The following is a 20,646-nucleotide window of genomic DNA, read 5'->3' on the forward strand; positions in this document are numbered from 1 at the left end:
CATCCAACTACACTTTCTTGTATAATCCCCACTTACTTCCCCACACTGTCTCAGGCATTTGCGTACAGGAGGGCTGTTCAGAGGACGATGTTTCTATTAATCCATCATTTCAGAGGGTTTTCTAATTTATACTCATTTCTTATTGGAATAAAAAGATGTGATTGGAGACACTTTACACCAAAAATTTAAAAACACAGGTTTTGTGTTTTCCATCATCTCTGTGCATGCCTGCCTCTCTCAGCAGAACTCACCAGTAGCTGTCAGTAAGAACACCTGAAATTCAGTGAAAAATTCTTAGGGGGAAAAAAATGCAATCCTTCAAAATGTTTTTGAACTAACAGAACATACCCCACACAACTTAGTTTAAATAATTGGTCCAAATAACACTAATGTGTTGGAGGACTTTTTTTGTCATTTATGAAGGGTTTTTTCTGGTTTTGTTTCCCCCTACTCAAATTAGTGGGTTTTGATCCAATGTTAAGAATTTCATTTTTCAAATAATTTGCATTATTGGTGACAGAAAGATGATGATGACATTTTTAAAGTGAAAAGCCCTAATTTTTGCTTTAAGCTGCATGTCTGTTCTGGTAGTTTCAGAATTGCTATGTGGGTGTACTTTTTCCAATATCCTGTAACTTGCACCAAAAAAATTATTAAGCCTGTGACTGTGAAGACTTCTATTTCCATAAAGACAGAAAATGGTTCATATTAGGCATATACTTGTAACCTGCTAACACTACAGTTGAGGCATCGCTAAAAATTCAGGGAGTAATGACTGACCCCATATAGCATGCTAGAACAAAAATGGCCTTTTGCAAACAATATGGCTAATAATACCTTTTAAATATTTTGTGGTTGGGTAAGCGTGGATTTTTTTTTAAACTTGTGTTTAATATTAAAAATAACTTCAGCTAAGTTCTCCATTCTATACTTAAGCTGATGTCAGTAAGACTTTAAACTCTTAACAGAGTTCAATGTTAAACAGTCTTCCCTCAGAATCTGCTCTCAAATGTCTAGAAAAGCAAGATTAGCTGTAGTTTCCTTCCTTCCTCTGTTTCCAGCTTGGAGAAATAGGGGAAAAAATAGATTAATTAAAAAAAAAAAAAGGAACGTTCAATACAAAATTTGCCCTGGCAGCATGAAAAGACAGCATTTTAAATACAGTTTCAGATTTTTTCTTCTTTTTCTGAATTGTTGTAGTCTGCTTGTCTTCACAGAGCCTTGTTTTCAGTCTTCACAGAGCTACACTCAGAGGGAGAGCCATGGGTGGGATGGGCATGGGCAGTGGGATGAGCAAGAAAGGCCGACTGGAGTCTATGGGTGGTAAAGTTCACCTTTGATGTAGGGCTGAGTAATGGAGTTGTTTACTCCTGCTCCATCATTTCTGTGCAGGTGTTTAGAGTCTCTCGTGTAATCCAGTCCCTTTAGAAAGGGGAATACGACTGTGACTGCACATTAGTTTCTACTGTCAAGAGTGAAGCAATTAGCTTCTGTACTTACAGTCTGTAATAAGGAGTGCTCTGTAATTTCAAACGTAGCAGTACAGTCTCACCTCACCAGTTGACGTAATTTGACAAAACACAGCCAGAGAGCTTGCTTTTGTTTTCCTCTGTGTTACGGTCTGGTGGGGAAATGTATTACTGAATGCATCTAGTGTCAAGCATTTTCTCAAAATCCTATCATGTCAGTGAGTGTTTGCTCTCTTTGCAAAGCTCAATTCTTGGATGCCTGGCTGCAAAATAGAATTAAGAAGAAGGTGTCATAGTTTGCATCTCAGCTTTTATTTTATTCTCTCACTGCTCTACATTTAATCTATGTCTTGATTGCGGGGGGTTTTATATACCTTGTGATCACCAGATCCACTTATTCCAGTTGCTTCTCCAGTTCATATTTAATTAAAAAACCAGCTGGTCTTAATAATGGGAGAATACCTCTCAAAATTGTGGACATCTGTGAAGCTGAAAGTTCACAGCAGCCTTGCAACACTGGTTCTAGGCTGAACAAACACAATTTCCATCATTTCACAGGTTTCATCCATTGTCTGTTTCAGACCTGTGATGATCACTCCCACTCTTCCTTTCTTGGAGCAAATCTAAACTGTATCTTCCTTTGTAACGTGGTGCCTTTCAACTAAGACTTGCCCACTCAGTAAAAAAAGTTCGGTTAAAAAAATTGCTTCCAATGGCAAGGAATACACATCCCCTGGTAAGTGTATGTCAAATTGAGATTTGCCATTTACTTTGTACTTCTCAGTCCCCATTTGGTTTCGGTTTTCCCCTTGCCTTTACTGAATAGCCTTTTGCTCATTTCTCTGTCCACACCTACCTTCTGGACCACCTCTCTACTTTAACAGGGTCATTTTGCATTTCAACTTTGTGAATCTGAGAAAGGCTTTTTTGTGGGATCCATTGTAAAAACTCTCCCTCTGAAAATGGCAGATGCAAAATCAAGCCTACTATAATGAAACAAAATTATCATTCACTCTGTTAACATCTAATCTTAATTATGGTCTGTTGATCCAGTCCCATCTCCCCTTTCCATTCAGTGAATGCTGCGGTATTGCAGCTGGCTGTAGCAATGAGCATGCTTAGCATGACAGGTGATGGTGTGTCTCCTACTGTATTTTTGTGGTCATCTAAAATTTCAGGTCTCATTAAAATGATAGCCAAAACATGGATTTTGCCTGCAGTCAGTCTTTAATCACCCTTTTAGGTGCTGCAAAGTTCCTTTAACCCCATTTACCCTGAGGCTAATAATAGAAAGTTGAAAAGTGCAAAACATAAGTTCAGGCTCTGTAGATGTACTCTGTGGTTACTGAAATTATAGCCTCCTAAACAGCAGCCCATGAAAGAAAGAGAAAGCAAAGTATGCTCTGTCCCTTTATGTAAGCTAGCTTCAGGATTACCATGTTTGAAGCCTGTGTGGGCTTCACGATGGCCTGCTGTGGGAAGACAGGGTGCAGAGAACAGCATCATTCAGCTTGGATTCTGGAAAGGAAGCAAATGAAGCGATGTTCATAAGCCACAGATGACCTTAGCATTTCCTGGTACAGTTCAATCCGTCCCTACACTAGCTGTAGGTTTTAGGACAATGCCTTTGGTGTGTCCTGACAGCAAACCGATAGCTCTGTGCCACAGCTGCGTGAGCAGAGGATTTCAGGGAACTGGCAGCACATATCTTGGACCAATATGTAACTGTTTTCCTGGACAGATTAAAAGCTCTTTGCTCTGTTCTTCATATTTTGATTCATACAAGTGAGACCCTGGCTGCTCAGAGAAACCTAAGGAGGATTCAGAAAAAGTTCCTAAGGTAAGGAAACCTTTCCAGTACAGTCCCCAAACCAGATGGGAATCAGCTGTTCAAAAGCAACCTTTGTAGACCAGGTAATAAAGGAAAACTGAATAGCCCTATCCATGGCCTCAGCTAACAAGTAGCACGGTTTGTAGACCAAAAATCCTGCAGTATCCTCCCCACACCCACCTTACATTACATTCACAACCCACTTGCTGTCCACAGGGGCTTTGCAGGGTGACTACACAGAGTAACTGCAGCTCTGTGGAACATATTTGCTGTGGGCAAGTCATGATTTGAAGTTGTTGAGGTACAAGTATCAGGCAGTGCAAAAGGGCTTGCTGAGACATGTAGTTAGAATTAATGTCACAGTGATAATGGAAGGATCTGAATAGGAAAGAGATGTTCCCAGCTGCGATGGAGAAATAAAGGCACACACTTGTCCATTAGCAACTCACTATGTACTTCATCTGCATATTATAGCCATGCAAGCTAGTTATTATACCAGTGTGATTTAGATTCCCATGAAACATGAGAGTCACTAGTAACAATTTTATCTGACCAGACATTTTAAGAGATTTTAGGAGTTATTCTTTACAACCTGTGAATGGCACTCTATAGTCTTCGTGCTTCAGAAGCATCAGTATTACTGTTGCCCCTTTATCAGCCTACTCTAACACGTTCTTTCCTCGTTTAGTTCCTGAATTTCAGCAGCAGTGGAAGAATCAATCTCATTAGTTGTCTTCTTCACAAAGTTGCTTAATATTGCTGAGGAATGTGACTGTAGTAAGTTCAGAGACAAATGATCATATGTCTGAATGATATAACTGCTATCTGAAATACCTGCACTTGGGTGCCTGTTGGTGACAGTAGTCTGTTGTTAAGCTCACCTTGGTGGGTCAAGGAATGTGCCTCATACATTCTCTTCTGCCTAATTGCTGTGGCAGGAGTTACCCTTATGCAGTTCTTAAGCCCCTGGTCTGTAGCTGGTTTTGATCATTTAAGAAACTACTGCTGTACAGTAGAATTTCAAAGAAAATTCCTCCTAAAAAAGAATATAGTAATGCATTCCTTTCTTCCTCCTCTATCCATTCAGTAAAAAAATGGTATAGACACTTCTGCAGCAAAAGTTATTCTATAACCCCACATTTGGCTGAGATTTTAGATATAATTTTTTGTCCAAAAAAACCCTATAATATAAAAGCAGGTCTCCCCCTGACACAGGAGTAATAGAACAGGAATTAATTAATTATGGTGATAATATCTGCCAACACTGCCATAGGTGCTTTAAAAAAAGATTCATGAGTGTCTAAGCTGCTTTTTTTATTACAGCACTCCTGGTTATTCAGTAGTTGCAGCAGGGCACAACTCATGCAATGTACAATCCAATCTGATGGTGAACTCTTGCTGAAATAGGTTGTCCCCTGCTCCCAGACACATGTTCCTGTTTCCTCTTTGTCAGAGGTGAGAGTCTCATAGTGAGTCACATCTGCTTCTAGATCCAATGGACATCTCTTCCTGAGCATGTATGATGACTAGGTGAAATGGAAAGCGACCTTGGATGGAGGCATTAGGGCCAGTCCTAGAAGCAGCTCTCAGACACAGTCAAGGATGTAGCTTTACATCAAGGTTCATGTTTTTCATTATCCTGCAGTGTACTTTAGTGTCTGTTGAACATCATAACTCATGGTCTTCCATCTGCTAGGAATCCCTTGTAGCATAGCCATTGTGATATGGCAGCTTGGGAGGGATCATGCCGCCATGAACAGCAGCGTTCCTCTTTCTTCACGTGTCACTAGTGCCATGGTCCTTGAAACAACCTTTTAAAAGAAGATAAAATATACTATTCAGCTGAAAGGGAAGGGGGAACTGTGACCATTTACGATTTCTTGTGTGGGGACACAGGAGGGCAACTCCAAACCAAGTGGCAAGTGGTAAGACTTGGTAACTGCCTGTGGTGCTGCTCCTATGGCAAGGGGCCTCCTTTTGGGTTAGAATGACAGAGGGTGATTTTCTTGCAATTTGGCAAATTGATGCTTTTCTACAAAGTGTTATTTGGGTTTAGGATTTTCCTTGAGGTACAGGAAGGGCAGGTTTAAAGTTAGGGTTTATTTTCCCACTACCAGCACTTCCACATATTATGGACCATGTGCCAAAATGTCTCTGTAGGAAACATTCATAGTCCCGCACAGTAAGGTTCTTTGGAGCAAAATCCACTGATGTGGAATCAGGTATTTATTTATCTTCTATGGGTTTTAGCCTGGTTTGTTTCAGAGAGGTGCAGAAATGCTGTTTTCAGAAGCCAGAGCACCAACAAATGTCAAAGGCATCAGTGCTGCTGGCAAAAAAACTGCTGGCCAGGTCCCCTCCACTGAGCCCTGAGAAATGCTCTTTTTTGTCCCACAGGTCACCAGGCAAAAACTAGCTGCTCAACACACAGCTAGTTTGACCCTCTCCCAGAGTAGGCACACAGAAGGCTACTCTAGCCCCAAACCTCTTTTGAGGCCATGTGGTGATCTGAGGCCATGTGGTGATCTGAAGCCATTCACTCTTTTGTGCAGCTGCTTTGTGATGCAAAAGGAACCTTATTATGGATTTTACTCTATGCTAACAGAAAGCCAGTTTGGGTATAGTGAATGCATCACTGTTCTGTAAAGGCAAGTGATTAATACAATATCACCTAATCCATCAAGCAAGGAAAATACAACTGGGTTTTAAATACAGACCTAGGAAGTAATTAATATTTTTTATTATTTTAACTGTACTCAGTTAAATACTTTTAAAAACATTTTCTTTTAAAAGTCCAGTGGCAAAGAGAATGATTGTAACCACTCATCTAGCTCTTTGGGCTTGCTTAGACACTGCAATGTCTACTTGCTATATCTGACTATAAAGACAATGTTGATGATAGGTTTAATTGATGAGATTGCCTTTGAAAAGCCTCTGTGATATTTTTTCGAGGTTAAAACCAAGACCACCATCCAAATTCTACTTTAAATCCATACTGATTCCTTCCTTCCAGCTCTACCTTTTTAGGTCGCTGGCAGGCGAGCACTAGTACGTCTGGCTGCATTTCCTCTCCTCACCTGTCTGCTGGAGGCTCTCCTGTCCCATGGGCTCTCCTGCCTGCCATGCCTCAGCTCCTCTAAGTCACAGTCTCGCATCTTAGCTCCAAAGCACTTCCAGCAGCACCTAAACTGCCAGATTTGGCTTTCTTCTGGAGTAGCAAAGGTGCTGGCACATGTTTCTTTGGGACCAGTCTACAGGACGACCAACAGAAAATGCAGCCACTCGCTTACCATAGGCTGTGCAGCAGCAAAAGGGATGGCAGTTTTTCTTTTAAAGACCTTACAGTTGTACCCAGTGGTTGTCACTAAGTCCAGGAAACTGCAGAAGCCTTTCATGGATACCAGTGACAAAGGCAAAAATCTATAATAATATGTACAATCACACACATTTGAAATAAAAGTTTTTGTTTGGTTTTGTGCTAAAGGAACTTACTGAATTTTTGTTAGTAGAGTAACAAAATTACCTCCTGTATTAACAGCAAAGTTTACCAAGAGTACCTCCTTTATTTTAATTTTATTTTTGTTAAAAGGAGGAAGGAAGAAGTTCTGAGGGATTAGATAATAGTGGAAGATATTTTTTTCCTTTCTTCTTCTGTGGGTAAATATCTAGGGATCACAATTTTCTTTAAATTGTGTCTGAGGACATTGGATTATTTCTGAGCTACTGTGTGAAGTTTCACTGCTATTACAACATGAATCTTTAATTCCCTATTTACAGCCAGTGCTGATTTCCCATACAACGGTCAAGCTATAGGAGATGGAGTTAACAGAAACTCTGCCATTATTGGAGGTAGGAAAAATGTTTACTTTTCTAAGATACTTTGCAGTATGACTGCGATGGCTGAATTGCAGTTGGTAACATATTCAAGCTATTTGCAAAGAGCTGACTATGTAGGAAAACTACGCCTGAAGAAAGTTAAATAGAAATTTGTGTAAGTCCGATCAGACACATTGTCCTAGTGAAATGGTTTGGTCTCACTTAGTTTGTCCCCTCAGATTCAGTTTTAACCAAATCAACTTACTGATATTCATAATCCACATATTAAGCATCCATGCGGGAAGCTACTTTGCAATAGTTACTTATCTTAACAGAGTAATTCATTTATAAGAAATGGCAAGGGCACTCTTCCAGTTACAGCAGATTCAACATGAATCTATGTCAAATACTATTTGGTCCACCATTAACAAAAATCCCTCGTGATCCTGCCTTGTTTTTAGGGGCCAAGTTCCGCCATAACTTATGTGCTGGAGAGTCCCATTCAGTGTGATAGGTGATGCGAAGTAATACCAGAATTGGAATTTTGACTTAGCATTCCATTGAAGATATTCTGGCCAGCTCCCTCCAGAAATAAGGATCCTGGTTAATATTATGCACAGGTGCAATTTTCTCTGCCGTGTCCCATCGTACAGAAGTGTTGCACCATAACTCTCCTGGGAGGTTTGGCACTGCACCAAATTCTGAAGGCATGTAAAAAAAATTGTAAAGATCGGCCTAATAGCTTTCAGTCAGTTCTAAATGCGTATAAAATGACATTCTGGTGGTGGTTTTTGTCATGTAAAGCAACACTGAGTATAGTAGTACATGCGATCTAATGAAATTTCTTGTTTCTTTTCCCTGGCCCCCTCAAAGGTCTATGTTTCCATATCCTGGTGTAGATTAGTTGCTTTAGTGCTGATCTTCTATGTTATTTTTCCTTTTTAATTCATATTTTTATTACTACTTAAAACTTTTACTTAATACTTTGAAACCTTACAATACTAGAAGGATAGCATTGCATTCCACAGAAAAATTCAGGCTACACCTGAACAGTCTGGCTACCCAATGCATCAGTTAACAAAAGTGGCATAACATAGTTCTGGCTGATTACAAGTTTTTTTTTAATCTGAGAATTTTACAACGGCTTCATCCTGGAAGATCCTCATGCCTGTAGAGAAGGGCCAAAAAAGGAACAGTGCTGTTTTAGCACATGGTTACCTATGCCTAAGAGGGTAAGATATATGTGACTTCTCCATAACAGGGCTGAACCCCAAATAGACCATTGCAGGGGAAGCCATTAAGCATAGGTCTGACAGTAAAGCAGTTACACCTGTAATTATGGGGAGCCAGTGCCCAGTGAGTGAGAGTAAGCCAACAGAGAGCCAAGCCAAATTTCAATGACACAATGAGGGGCTATGATAAATCTGTATGGCCATTGACTAGAAAGTATACATCAGTAACTCCATCATCAAAGAGCTGTCCCGGTATGACATGTCACCATTTCACCCCTGTGTTTTGGGAGCACTCAGCACCCTCTGCCTCACGGTTAGCAAAGCTCACCTCTGTAAGTAGGTATTAATGTTGAAATTTACCTACAGGCTGAAAGTCACTAGCAGACTCTACTGAGGGGCATTTTGTATATAGTGAAACCTATATATAAATATTAGAGTAGTGGAAACCAAGCAAGCAACTGTGGTTATGTTTAGCTGCCCAGGTAGCTTTGGCCTAACTCGGAGGAGTTGTGGGATCCTTTCTTTGTGTCAGAATCTGGTGTCCTCCTCAGTAGTGGCATCGTTTCTTTCCTCTTCCATGTAGGTGTCATCGCAGTGGTGATCTTCACCATCCTCTGCACCTTGGTGTTCCTGATCCGCTACATGTTTCGCCACAAGGGAACCTACCACACCAACGAGGCCAAAGGGGCAGAATCAGCCGAGAGTGCTGACGCTGCCATCATGAACAATGACCCCAACTTCACGGAGACCATCGACGAGAGCAAGAAGGAATGGCTTATCTAAGCCCTCGGGGCCGGGGCGTGGGGTGGGATATGGGCTGTGCCAGGGTGGGAGACTGGGATGATTCTTGTGGTGGGGAGAGAACACTCTGCATCGGATGCTTGAGCACATGTACGGTAAAACGATCAGCACAACTGGAGGAGCAAGTGACAGGAAAATACCCCTGAGACTGGATGAAAAAATAGAATATCTCAAGCATTTAAGAAAAAATACTTTTTAATATTTATTTACAGCAAATTGCCCCTTCTGTATCCAAACAACTACAAAAAAGAGCAGTTTTGCAGCTTCAGAATTGGTTAAAATTTTCAATAATACCTGTCTATTTCTGTGTGTGTTTAAAGGTGTTCTGGATACCTGTGATGAGAAACGGGGCTGGTTTTTTACATTTTTTTTAAAAGCTGTTTGAAACATGGATAGTTCTGTCCTGAGGACAAGTGGCAGACCTTTCTTCCCGGCGTTGGGTTCCTTCATGGCTGGCCAATTCCCCACAGGCTGTCCCACACCTTGATAGTATCACCGTTCATTTTGGTGGTGTTGAACAGGGGTTCAGGACTGGGGGTGGGACAGGGTGGTGAGGATTAATGCAAATGATACTCACCAGTTTTTCAACATGTCATCAGACTGTGCCAGCCCTGGCAGGATCCATCTTCTTGACCCAGGCACTCTGTTGATTGCATATAATTCTCATCAGCAATGTAAAAATACTGTTATTATGACTACTACTACCAGACAGGATGATCACAAAGCATAGGAAGCTTTGGAGTTTTTCTAATTATTATTATCATTATTATTATTATTATTTTGTTGGTCTCTGAGGGAGGATGATGCTGTGTGAGTCTGTAGACCTAGTCTGTTCCTGTGTCTTTGGCTATGGCACTGGTGAGCTGATGCACGTGCCAGTTTAAACTCAGATCTGCCTGTGGCATAGTGGCATATGCTGTACTTGGGCATACACATTGTAGTAGGGGATTAGAGCCAGACTATGTTTGCTTCTGTTTCTTTTTCATAGGCTGTCACAGAAATATTAGTACAGCTCTAAGTCAATGCATTTGAACCCATGGGCTTCACATAATTTTTTTTCCAACTCTAGCATAGCAATTTATTCTTTAAATCCTTTGTTTCAGTCCCTTTGCAAGGAAAGCCTGTGCTGGCAGTGTTTGCACAGGCAGGAAGGTGAGGCAAAAGAGGCTTGGAAACTCTGCCCAGAGACCACATGAGAAAAACACAGCACACAGTGGAGAGTTACTTTTCAATACAGAGATTTACCTGAACTACTTTGCTGTCTTTGTAAGGCATTTTTAAGAATAGCAAGGCCAGTGCCAAGTGTAGCATGGTACCCCATGTCCCCTCTCAGACCAGGGAAGTTGTAGGTGTCTGAGGCACCTGAGGCACTTCGTAGAAAAGGCAAAGGGGCAGCCTGAAGACCTAATATCCTTTGATGGCAATAATGTAGCTTTAGTTTGCCCTCTGCAGAGGAGTGTGGTTCTCCAGTGGTCTGATTTGGTACAAATTTAAGGCCTTAATGGGCAAGTTTTTTGCAGGGGAACAGAATGAATGAATTAATACATTGCAGGGCATTTGCTGCATGCTAAGAGAATAGAATAAATGCCAAGAATTTCCTGTAAAAGTATTTATGCTCCTGACAGTACTAAATTTGCATTATCTTTAATATTGCTGGGTTTACTATGCACAAATTTAATCCATTTTTCTGTACAAGATGTATTTTTCACCCAGCTCTGTAATCTACTAAACTGAACAGTTTAATTAACTGAACAGTTAATTAACAGTTTAATTAACTGAACACGTTTAATTTCCTTATCTCTTTGGTTGTATCATTGTATTTTTCATTATTCTAGTCGATGATGTAAAATGAAAAAAAAAAAAAAAGACATGGAAGAAAATATTGGACCAGACAAGAAATTTTTAAGCACAATTTGTCAGACAGACAAGGCCAGATAGTTTGGGTTTTAAGGACAGTAGCCTAAAGTCCTCTTCTGGATTTATTAAACATAGACATTACAGCAAATCAAGCCCATTGATTTCCTCTGTTTGTGGATTTGAAATTAGCATACAAAAAAAAAGGACTGTTTCTCAGGTAACATTATGTGGCAGTGGGTTTCAGGTAGGCATAAAAATCACCTCTTGTCAGTCTTGTGCTCTTCAGTGTTTTGCCTTGCCTCCAGTATTAAGCTCTCCCTCTCTTCTGTTTAACTGAGCAGATGAGTCCTTATTCTTGTTTGTGGGGATAAGTCTCCATCCCTTGGAGAGTATCAGCACGGGATGGATCTAGCCTGCACCACTAACTACTTAGCAAAATACATAGCAATCACAGACATCTTTGTAGGATGAAAAGGCATTCTCTTTTCTATATTATTTTGCATTTTATTTTATTTTAATGGTATTTTAGTCCACTCTGAAAAACATCCCTGCTTGCCTTGCCTGCAACTTCTAGTTACCAAGAGAAGTGAACATAGCATCATTTGCCTAGATTGTGATTTGGTTTGCAGCAAAAGGTTACTTACTAATCTGAACGTAATGTCTGGGAGGAGGATCAGATTCCATTCTGAGAGACTAGAGGCCTCTGCAGCGTCACGTGGGAGAGACAGACTTAGCAGCTACAGTACAAATTTACCAAATGCCTCAGCATGGCACTAGAAGGGAAAGATGGCTCGGTCTCTGTGCCTAACCAAGTCCTTGCTGAAGCTAGGGACAGTTGCCTGGGTTATGGTAGTGAGACCTGTGACATGTATTCACTGATTTTTCTGAAAGATTACCAGCTAATGTCCCACAGCCCTGTAAGAAAATTTCTGGCCAGCAACCTTTGACCATTGCACAAACAATAGTTGTAAATGAGTGTCTTAAATTTGAAAACCAGGTTTTAAATTTCTGAAATCAAGTTGCAAGCATCTGCATCTCTCCATTGACTGGATACCATGGACCTCATGTGAAGTTCATTAGTGCTGTGTTAAAATGTTGATAATCTTCAGTCTTGTCACTATTTTCATGATACAGTCACTTTCATAACTCTAGAAATTCTTTTAATTATTAGAATTCTTGTTTCTTCTTAAACTGGACCATAGACATGATATTGTAGACTAGCAGCTGGTCTCTGTATATGTATTTGGTGACTGTAGGAAAATTCCTGCCTGTCTGCTTTGTATTTAATTTTTGAGAATGGTGTATGTTTAATTATAGGCAGTGGTCATTCACCAATGTAGGAGGGCAGCAGGAGTAGGCTCAGAAGTAGCTTGTATATTTTGCTAGCACTATAACTATTCTGAGGATTTCTTCCTCTGCGAGCCTATTATTGAAGGCTGAAACAACATCCATAGTTTACTTCACACGCTCTTATTGGTGCCAAAAATCCATGTTGTTTAACAGGTACTATCCATATGCCTGTAGTGGGAAAACCTGTTGGAGGGGAGAGTGGACTGTGCTTTTATAAAACTCTGTACTTTCCCCAAAGAATATTAAAATAATCAGCTGTTTATCACCTCTTTTTAGCTGCTTCAATTTGAACTGTGCAGGAAAATGTAGCTTCTTGTACTGGTTGGGGAACCGAAGTGTCTCGGTTGTGTTTCTGAAAGGCTCATTCCCAATTCCATGGGAACTGATGGCAAAACTGCTGCCAGGCGGTGGGGTAGAGCAAGACTAGGCTGGAGACTAGGGGTCTCAGTGCTAGTGAAATAATGTAAGCAATATTTTGGATCCTCATTCATGACAGATGCAGACCACCAGGTAATGAGTTGTGGAGCTCCAAAGAACTAAAACAATGGGAAACTGATTTTGATGTCAACCCAGCCTTGAGGGGAAATCCACAATCCAGTCGGGTGGTTTTGAATCAAGTCTTTCACACACTGATTATTCCCTATTGACTAATAGAAAATTCAGATGGTTTAAACAGGAATATGTTTCTTTAATTGGTACTGGAGCATTTCTGCTTTGTATTTTTCTTGTCTTAAATGTTATCTATACCTTTTATATCTCTTCCAGCAGTTACCACTTCAAAGATATGGCAGCATTTTAATATCATGCTCTAGTAGCATGATGTATGTGAAAGGATGGTCATCATAAATATTTTAGTAAGACGCCAAAGCCATAGTGCATACATGCAGGATTATTGTAGTGATAAGAATTCAGTTTAAGAGTCTAGTAAATAATTACATTTTAATTAAAACAGTGTCCTTTAATGCCAGATGCATCTAATTTCCAGGGTATCTGTTGAAATGTGAAGCTATCTCGGTTTGACAAGCAATATCTTTTAATATGGTTTCTCCCTTGAACAGTTTTACATTCCAGCAAGCATGATGGTCCTGAAAGGGTGTCATTTTTGAAAAGCAGAACCTGAATTATGTTAATCAGATTTATCTGTCCTAGAGAAACTGAACAGAAACTTTGCCTTCTAAAAGCAACAGCGTGTAAACTAAAACGAAAGGATAATGTGTACATATGCCTAATATCTTCTGTGAATGTCTCTCCTTTTAACTAAAGTTCTATTAGAAACCAGAGTGGTAAATAAAAAATAAAACAAAATTTTTAAAAAACCAACTAACCAAAAAAAAAAAAAAAAAAAGAAAGAAATCCAAAATAGTTTTAATTACCCTAACAGCTGTTTTCTCGTGCTTTGTATATTCTGATCATTGTCTCTATTTTTTTCCTTCTCTAGTACCAGGAAATCAATTAGGATTTCCTTGGTAGGAAATAGCAAATGGTTATTTCCTCAGATTTCATAGCATTAATTCTGCTGTCTCCAAGGGTCAGAGATGTACTGTCATATTAATTATTAGAACCTAGAGATATTTATACTGGTAATATTAAACAACTGGATTCTAGGAAAGGCCTGCTCTAAAAAATTCTTATTTATTGAAAACCTATGTGAAGACGGGTAGAGGACATTTTCTGACAAGTAAGAAAAGTAAATTACTGGAATGATACTAGAGCAAAAACCATTTGGGGGAATGTTTAGCATGCTGAACAAGAAATTATACCAGAAAGAGTTTCTTCTTGCCCTCCAGTTAGGGTTTCAGGGTAGGTATAGTGCTGCAGCTAGTCATATACCACCATGTGTGCATTGCCGTTTTGGCCAAAATATTTGCTCTTCTCCCATCTTTCACACACTTTAAAACAGGCTTTTGCAAGAATATAGCTGAAGATAAGAAACTTAAGCGAACTGCTCTAGGCTGCTGGTGAGAGCACAGACTCACAAGTCCCAAGCTCCTCCTCTACCTGCTGGTTTGTCCCTTGCTTAGATGACAATTCTCAGATGTGTTGCTGCCTGTCACTGTCTGTTGTCCCCTTTCCCCCATGTCACAGGACCAGAGAACAGCCCAAGCTGGAAGGGACCTCAAAAGACCTTCTGGTCCAATCTTTCTTGGGAAAAGGAGCCTATGTGATATTATCTAGCATCCTGTCCAGTCATGGTTTTTTCCCCACTGACTCCATTTTCAGGGCTGTAGACTATCAACAAGCTCTTGTGTATGACAGACTGAAAAAGTCACTGGAGCAAGTCAACAAACTCTTGAATCAGCCACAAAGCAATAATTTTAGATGATTCATATCAGGTGGAAGCAGGCTTCATCTGGAACTTCTCCAGCCTAACAGTTCTCCTACATTTAGTCATGGCTTTGGTTAGCAATGGAGCAACCAGCCAAGTCTGTATTTTTTTTTAAACCCATGTGGAGGTATGTAATATAAATAAACGTAGCTGAATAAAGACAACGTAACCATGCCCTGTATGATAATGTTTATTCTCTAAACTATGCACCCTGATGCTTACACTTCATGTGTCACTGAAGGCATCTGACCTTGGCACGGTCCACAAATCATTCACAAGCTGGCCCAACAGCCCTGTACTGCTTTGTCTTAAAGATCTCTGTTGAGTAAATGTTTAAAAATAAATCTGTGGTTTGCCATCATAAAGCACTGGACACAGTATCAACAGCTAGTTGTTATTTATTTCTGTTATAAAATCAAGGTCTGTCTACAGACTTTTCTTGTGTAGCTTGCACTAACAAGACCTTTAGCCCTGAAGCATAAACTACTGCAACAAGGCAAGGTAGAAAAGACAAATTCCCTTTGCTGTACACAAAAGAATGTCCCTTTTTTTACACAGGTCCTGGTTCAGGAGTAAGATCTCTGTATGCATCTAATGTCTCCTTCCTTCCAAACCCCCACTACCACGCCAAGGCTAGCACGGCAAGAAATTGGCTGACAGTTCTGGGATTTTTTGCCATCTCGCCCTCTGCTTTAGAAATGCTCCCTCTCACTGATAAATTAATCACCTTTCACTGTCATCTTTAAACTCCTTCCCAGCAATGCTTGCTACTTTGACCCAGGTGAAGTCTCTCACTTTCCTAAAATATGACTTTTGTAGTGGGAGAGTTGTATGCCACTAGATTCCTGTCATCTGTTACATTTGCAGCTGGTTTTTATCTGCTTATAGTACTCAGTGACTGAAAGTAAAAGTTTGGTTTCTGCCATCTGCAGTATTATTTTATAACTTTTTTGTATTTGGCTAAAATCACAGCACTAACTGGCAAAAAGAGTCTGAAAATGAGGCAGCTGCATCTCATTCCATTAAGCACACTCACTTTCTTTTGCTTGGTTCAAATTTTCCCAAGAGATATCAATACTAATATAAATGTCTAGTGAAAGCCAGCTTCTGTTTTCCTTAGGGCCACAAGATGTCAGCATTAACCCTCAACCATCCCTTTCTATGGTGCTTTTGCGGCATGTATGCAAGGCCACTGGTAGCCTCCAACAGAGGACACAAAAATAGTAACAAAGCCTCCAGTGGTTTTAGTCTTTTGGAGTTTTAAAGGTCAATCTCAACAGGGGCAACAAGTCAGCACTCTCAGAGACTTCAGTTATTAGCACATCCAAGAAAATGCTCAACATTGTTTAGTAACGAATTTTATTTTCATTGGACCAGCATCTCAGAGAGGGAAGAAAACTGCTTCTGTATTCGGAGTACCTAAGATATTATATGCACCCTATTGCAACTTCTGCACTGTGTCTGATCTTTAGAAGCTCCAACTACTTAAGATATGGGATCAGAGTCACTTGAATAAAGGAGGCTAAGGCATCACTTGATTCCCATTGAGACCCACGGGTGGGCTGGGCAGGTGTCACATAAAATATCTTAAGTCCTAATGAATGGAACCATGTGTTGAGCAGCCCGAGTCCAGGGAGTTCCTCTAATACAACAGCATGATTTGGCACAGTATTCCTGAAAGGCTTCAGCTCCTCAACAACCCTGCTACTGCTTTTTGACTAGTGCTAGTTAACAGAAGCCTGCTGGAAATGATCTGTACTGAATTAATCCTATATGTGGATGCCAACCTTAACTAAGAGCACTTCATTTCATGGAGATTAATAAGAAATCCCCACCCCACTATGGAGTGCTTAGGCTGTGTTCAGTCGGAAGCTTCTTACTGACATATATAAATAGAGATATAGAGATAAATAGATATTTTTATGGAGATGTTTTATAAGTGACCTTTACTTTGTGCATGGTAATTATTGCCAAACTCTCATTATTTAGGAGCTACAGAGTGGCTGGTTCTGCAGTATTTAGCAAGCAACCAGCTACCTCTGTTGCAAAGGGGACTTGGGGTATGGGCTTGGATTTTTATTTTTTTATTCAGCTATAATTTGCATGGTTCGGATTTGTGTTTCGTCTGGTGTCTTTTTTCTCTTTTTTCTCTCCTCATTTCTCTGCAGAGACACATTGGGCTCAAGCAGGAACTTATTTTGCAGTCTTTGAGAGATGGATTGAAGCCATTGGTGCCATATAACACTTCAGAAATACTGCCTTGCACAGCCATGGTGTTGATCAGTGTGAGGGCTTCAAAACACAGGTTTTTGGTTTGTTTTTTTCTTAGCAAGCTACTGGGTTTTTCACAGTTTAGTGAGATGCTCCTATTTTGCTAGCTTTGCCTGGCAAGATAGCAAGCTAGCAACAGCTGTGGTATGGGTATAGCCTCACGAGCAGGAAAAGGGGTCAGCAGAGACTAGGACACAAATGAGGTTTCAGAAGTAGATTCACAAACACAGCAGTAGCAAAAGACTCAAAATTGCTACTAAGGCAGGTCATTTTACTTCCTCTTTTCTTTTATTCCTTTTTTAAAAAAAAATACTCTGTTTGTATGCTATGTCTGAGTAATGCATCTCTACAGCCAGCCAGCTCTCAATAACCTGGGCTCTTGGTTAGAGGTACAAATGCAGTTGTGCTTTCCTGTCCATCTCATTCAGGCTGCTGTGGAGCAGTCTACCCAGGAAAGGACCAGGGCCATTAGCTATCAGGAAAGTGAAAACAGCCTCTCGCCCCTTTCCTGCAAACCAGGTTGAAAGCCAATCCCAGGGTTATGTGCCTACAAAGCTGGCCCAGTTTCCTGGAATATGAACCAAGACCCTGTCTGTTTGCAGTTATTCTAGTCCACAGGTTTCTTTCTTGAGCACAATTTTTCCATGGGAAGCATAACCAGGATATGAAGGTTACCCTATTTAAACAAAAATGTGTATATTAAAAAAAGCAATCCTAATCTGAAAGTATAGTGTATCTGAGATTCCTCTGTTATAGACATTTAGTCTACAGATTTATGGCTACATTTGCTATGTTATGCTTGAATAAACATATAATTCATTGAAATACACAAGACTGATAAAAGTAATATGATCTCTTTAAAGAGAATAAACTGTTTGTAAATTTATAAAGAGTATAATCTGTTAGGCCTTATTTGAAGTATGTACTGTGGTTTGGTAAAAGTACAACATTAAAAGAGCCTTGCCAGATGAGGACTGGTTTTTTGTGTGTGTGCGTGTACAGTTGCTTTAGACTATTTGAAATCTTCATTTAACAAAAAAAAACCAACTCTACAGGCTGTGTGTATAAATGCCTGAGATGACATGCAGAATGCTCTTCAGATTTCTGTGTACAGTGGCTCCGGGGAGGGGACAGATGAATCTGTTTTTCTGAATAATTTGGATCCAATTTTGTTTGGAAACAAAATTGGCTAGTAGTGCTGCTGACTGGCTGGAGCGTTTTAAAAGATGATTTGATAATATTAATTAATAGAATTCAGACTAATCCTGCCACTAATCCACTGGTATTTATTTGATGGGGGAAAGATGTATAGAAGCATTAGGCCCTTTCAGAGCAAGAGCTGGTATGCTACGGGTTGCAGTCACCCGGCTCTTTCCCAACATATCTCATACATATCTCTCTTGTTTGGATGGAGTGTATCCATCCCTGCCCAAGACATACCACATGCATTTGAATAATGACTGGTATCGCTTATGAGGTTACTTTTTAAGGGGAGCGACATCCTAGAGGCTGCTCTTTCTGCATGCATCCTCTTGTCCGGCCCCGCCACAGGTCAGCAACAGCTTTGTGGTAGATGATGGACTAGGACTGCTGCCAGCTCCCTCCTACCAGTGGGTACTGAAGACATGACAATGCTGCCCACAGGACAGAAAACCATGCCCCTGTACACATGAAGTACTTGCACTGATTGCAAGTACTTGCACTGAAGTGCGTACTTGCACTGATGCAATGGCCTGCTGCCTCCTTGAGCAAGTGTTTTGTTTTCCCTAGTGAAAGATCCCAGCTGGCTCCTTATTGCAGTCCATGCCTCCCCCATGTCACGATGTGAGCCTTTCCCTGGAACTCAGCAAGAGGAAAAAAAAAGGTCTGCCGGGGCATTTAAGGGAACAGGACATCTCATCGCTTGACAGCCCTCTGGTTTGAATCTCAGGAGCTGCCTTCATCATTTGAGGGATGTAGCCCAGGGTATGTCAGATTAAAGGTGCATCTCATGCTGTAGCCTGGTTTTGTTACGCCCAAAAGCAGATGCCTAGGGACGACGATAACAAAATTAGTACATAGCACAGTGTACTTGTGATACTTCCTCAGAAGAGCCTCTTGGCTGCCAACCATGTGCAGTTTAAGGCCTTTCTGGGCCAGAAGTGTTTTTATATATTCAGTTATCTATTTCCTCCCTGCTCACCATGTGCTTGTGCAGAACAAGTGGGATCTCCTCACAACTGCCATAATTGCAAAAAATTTAGTTGCTGTGCTATTTAAAAAAAAAAACAACTAGCAACTGAGCGAGAAGGGGAGTTGAGTGGGTTTTTTCCTTTATCTGTGCTTGCTAATGAAACAACCTCACCAGGTCTTAAAGCAGAGATGCAAAATAAATTGTTCAAATCTAATTTATGCTCTGCAGAGTCCCAATTACACAGCTGTAAAGATCACTGCATTTAATAATGATACACTGAGGACAACCTGCATAGTCCCTATACCCAGATAAATCTGCAGTCCTGTGAGAATTGACTTCTGACTGATAGTTCCCATCATCATCTAACAAGATTTGTAACTTGATCCCACACTGAATTATTTTTTTAACTGTGACTTCCTCATCTACCAGCATCCATGGATAGTCATGTTTCTTGTATGAGAGACAGGCAGATGCTTTGCTTTTGGAGTTTACTGCTGTTATCCCCCTGTTTAAAGGCAGGCTCCCAGCAGCATGGCTGCAGGAGGCCTTGCCCTGCCAGCTTCAATCTGAACAGCTGCAGCTTTTGGGGGAGAGGGGCAGGTCCCCCCTGCTTCAACAGCTGTGCAGCATGATCTGCCATAGGAACCTACTGGGGTGCTGGGTGGGTGCAAAGTGGGGAGAGGCAGCACAGATAGGGGCCAGGATGCTTCCTGGAGGAAGAGCAAGACAACAGGCTTCAGGGATGGCAGAAAGATTTTTTTCCTAAGGCCCTGAAAGAGGCTTTGTTAAATTTGTTGCAACCCAGGAAGGCCTGAGAAGTTGTTAAACTGAAGGAAAGGTGCTGGCCTGGGAAGGCAATGCAGTAACAGAAAGATCTGCTTTATTTCTGTTCTGAATCACCCATCAAAGCTGAGAGGTTGTTTTGTTTTGATTTTATTTGATTTCAGAAGTTCCCTTGTGCTAGTTTGGTTTAAAACTAACTATGTGGTTGAAAAGCACCTTTGGTATATTCATGTCAAGGAAGAACTATAGACACTACTACCTCAGAGTCCTGCCTATCAGTCCTGCTCCCATAGGAACCAAGAAAAGCCAGAGATGCCTAACCTCTCCATTCCTGTTTACCTTTATTACCGCTGTGGTGTTTCATGACGTATTCCTTCAGAAATCTCTTCCCGGGGAGGGGTTTACCTCGCCTTGATGACCAGTCTTATCTGAATCCCTCAAGTCTGGCAGTACCCTACAGCTGCTCTCCCCATAGACTCAAAAGGCACTGGAGGTGAGCAAAAGATAGCAACTCATACAGCTTCAGGTCTCCCACCAGCTTCTGTGCTATTCCCTCATGCCACACACAGCTTTTTGTTAGTATCTTTCAGCACACAGCAGATAAAACACTGGTGGTCCCCAGACTGTGGCCAACACACCTCAGCTTTTGTCTTCAGAGGACACAGTCAGAAACCCTGAAGGTCCTGAAGAGTTTCAGCTACTCCTCTCCCTTCCAACAGGTGTGAAGTTCATTAATG

The 20,646-nt window shown here is 40.8% G+C and overlaps 1 protein-coding gene across 1 annotated transcript in view; it reads left to right on the forward strand.

The window, feature by feature from the left end:
* Positions 1–10,896, forward strand: part of CNTNAP2 (contactin associated protein 2) — a 1,177,124-nt gene extending 1,166,228 nt beyond the window's left edge. Inside the window, exons 23-24 of the mRNA XM_075083760.1 lie at positions 7,078–7,149; positions 8,932–10,896. Coding sequence (XP_074939861.1) covers positions 7,078–7,149; positions 8,932–9,131 — 272 coding nt within the window. The 3' untranslated portion in view covers positions 9,132–10,896. The remainder of the gene's footprint in view (positions 1–7,077; positions 7,150–8,931) is intronic.
* The last annotated feature ends 9,750 nt before the right edge of the window (positions 10,897–20,646 follow it).

The sequence above is a fragment of the Phalacrocorax aristotelis genome, chromosome 2, assembly GCF_949628215.1.
Source record: "Phalacrocorax aristotelis chromosome 2, bGulAri2.1, whole genome shotgun sequence".
NCBI classification, from domain to species: domain Eukaryota; kingdom Metazoa; phylum Chordata; class Aves; order Suliformes; family Phalacrocoracidae; genus Phalacrocorax; species Phalacrocorax aristotelis.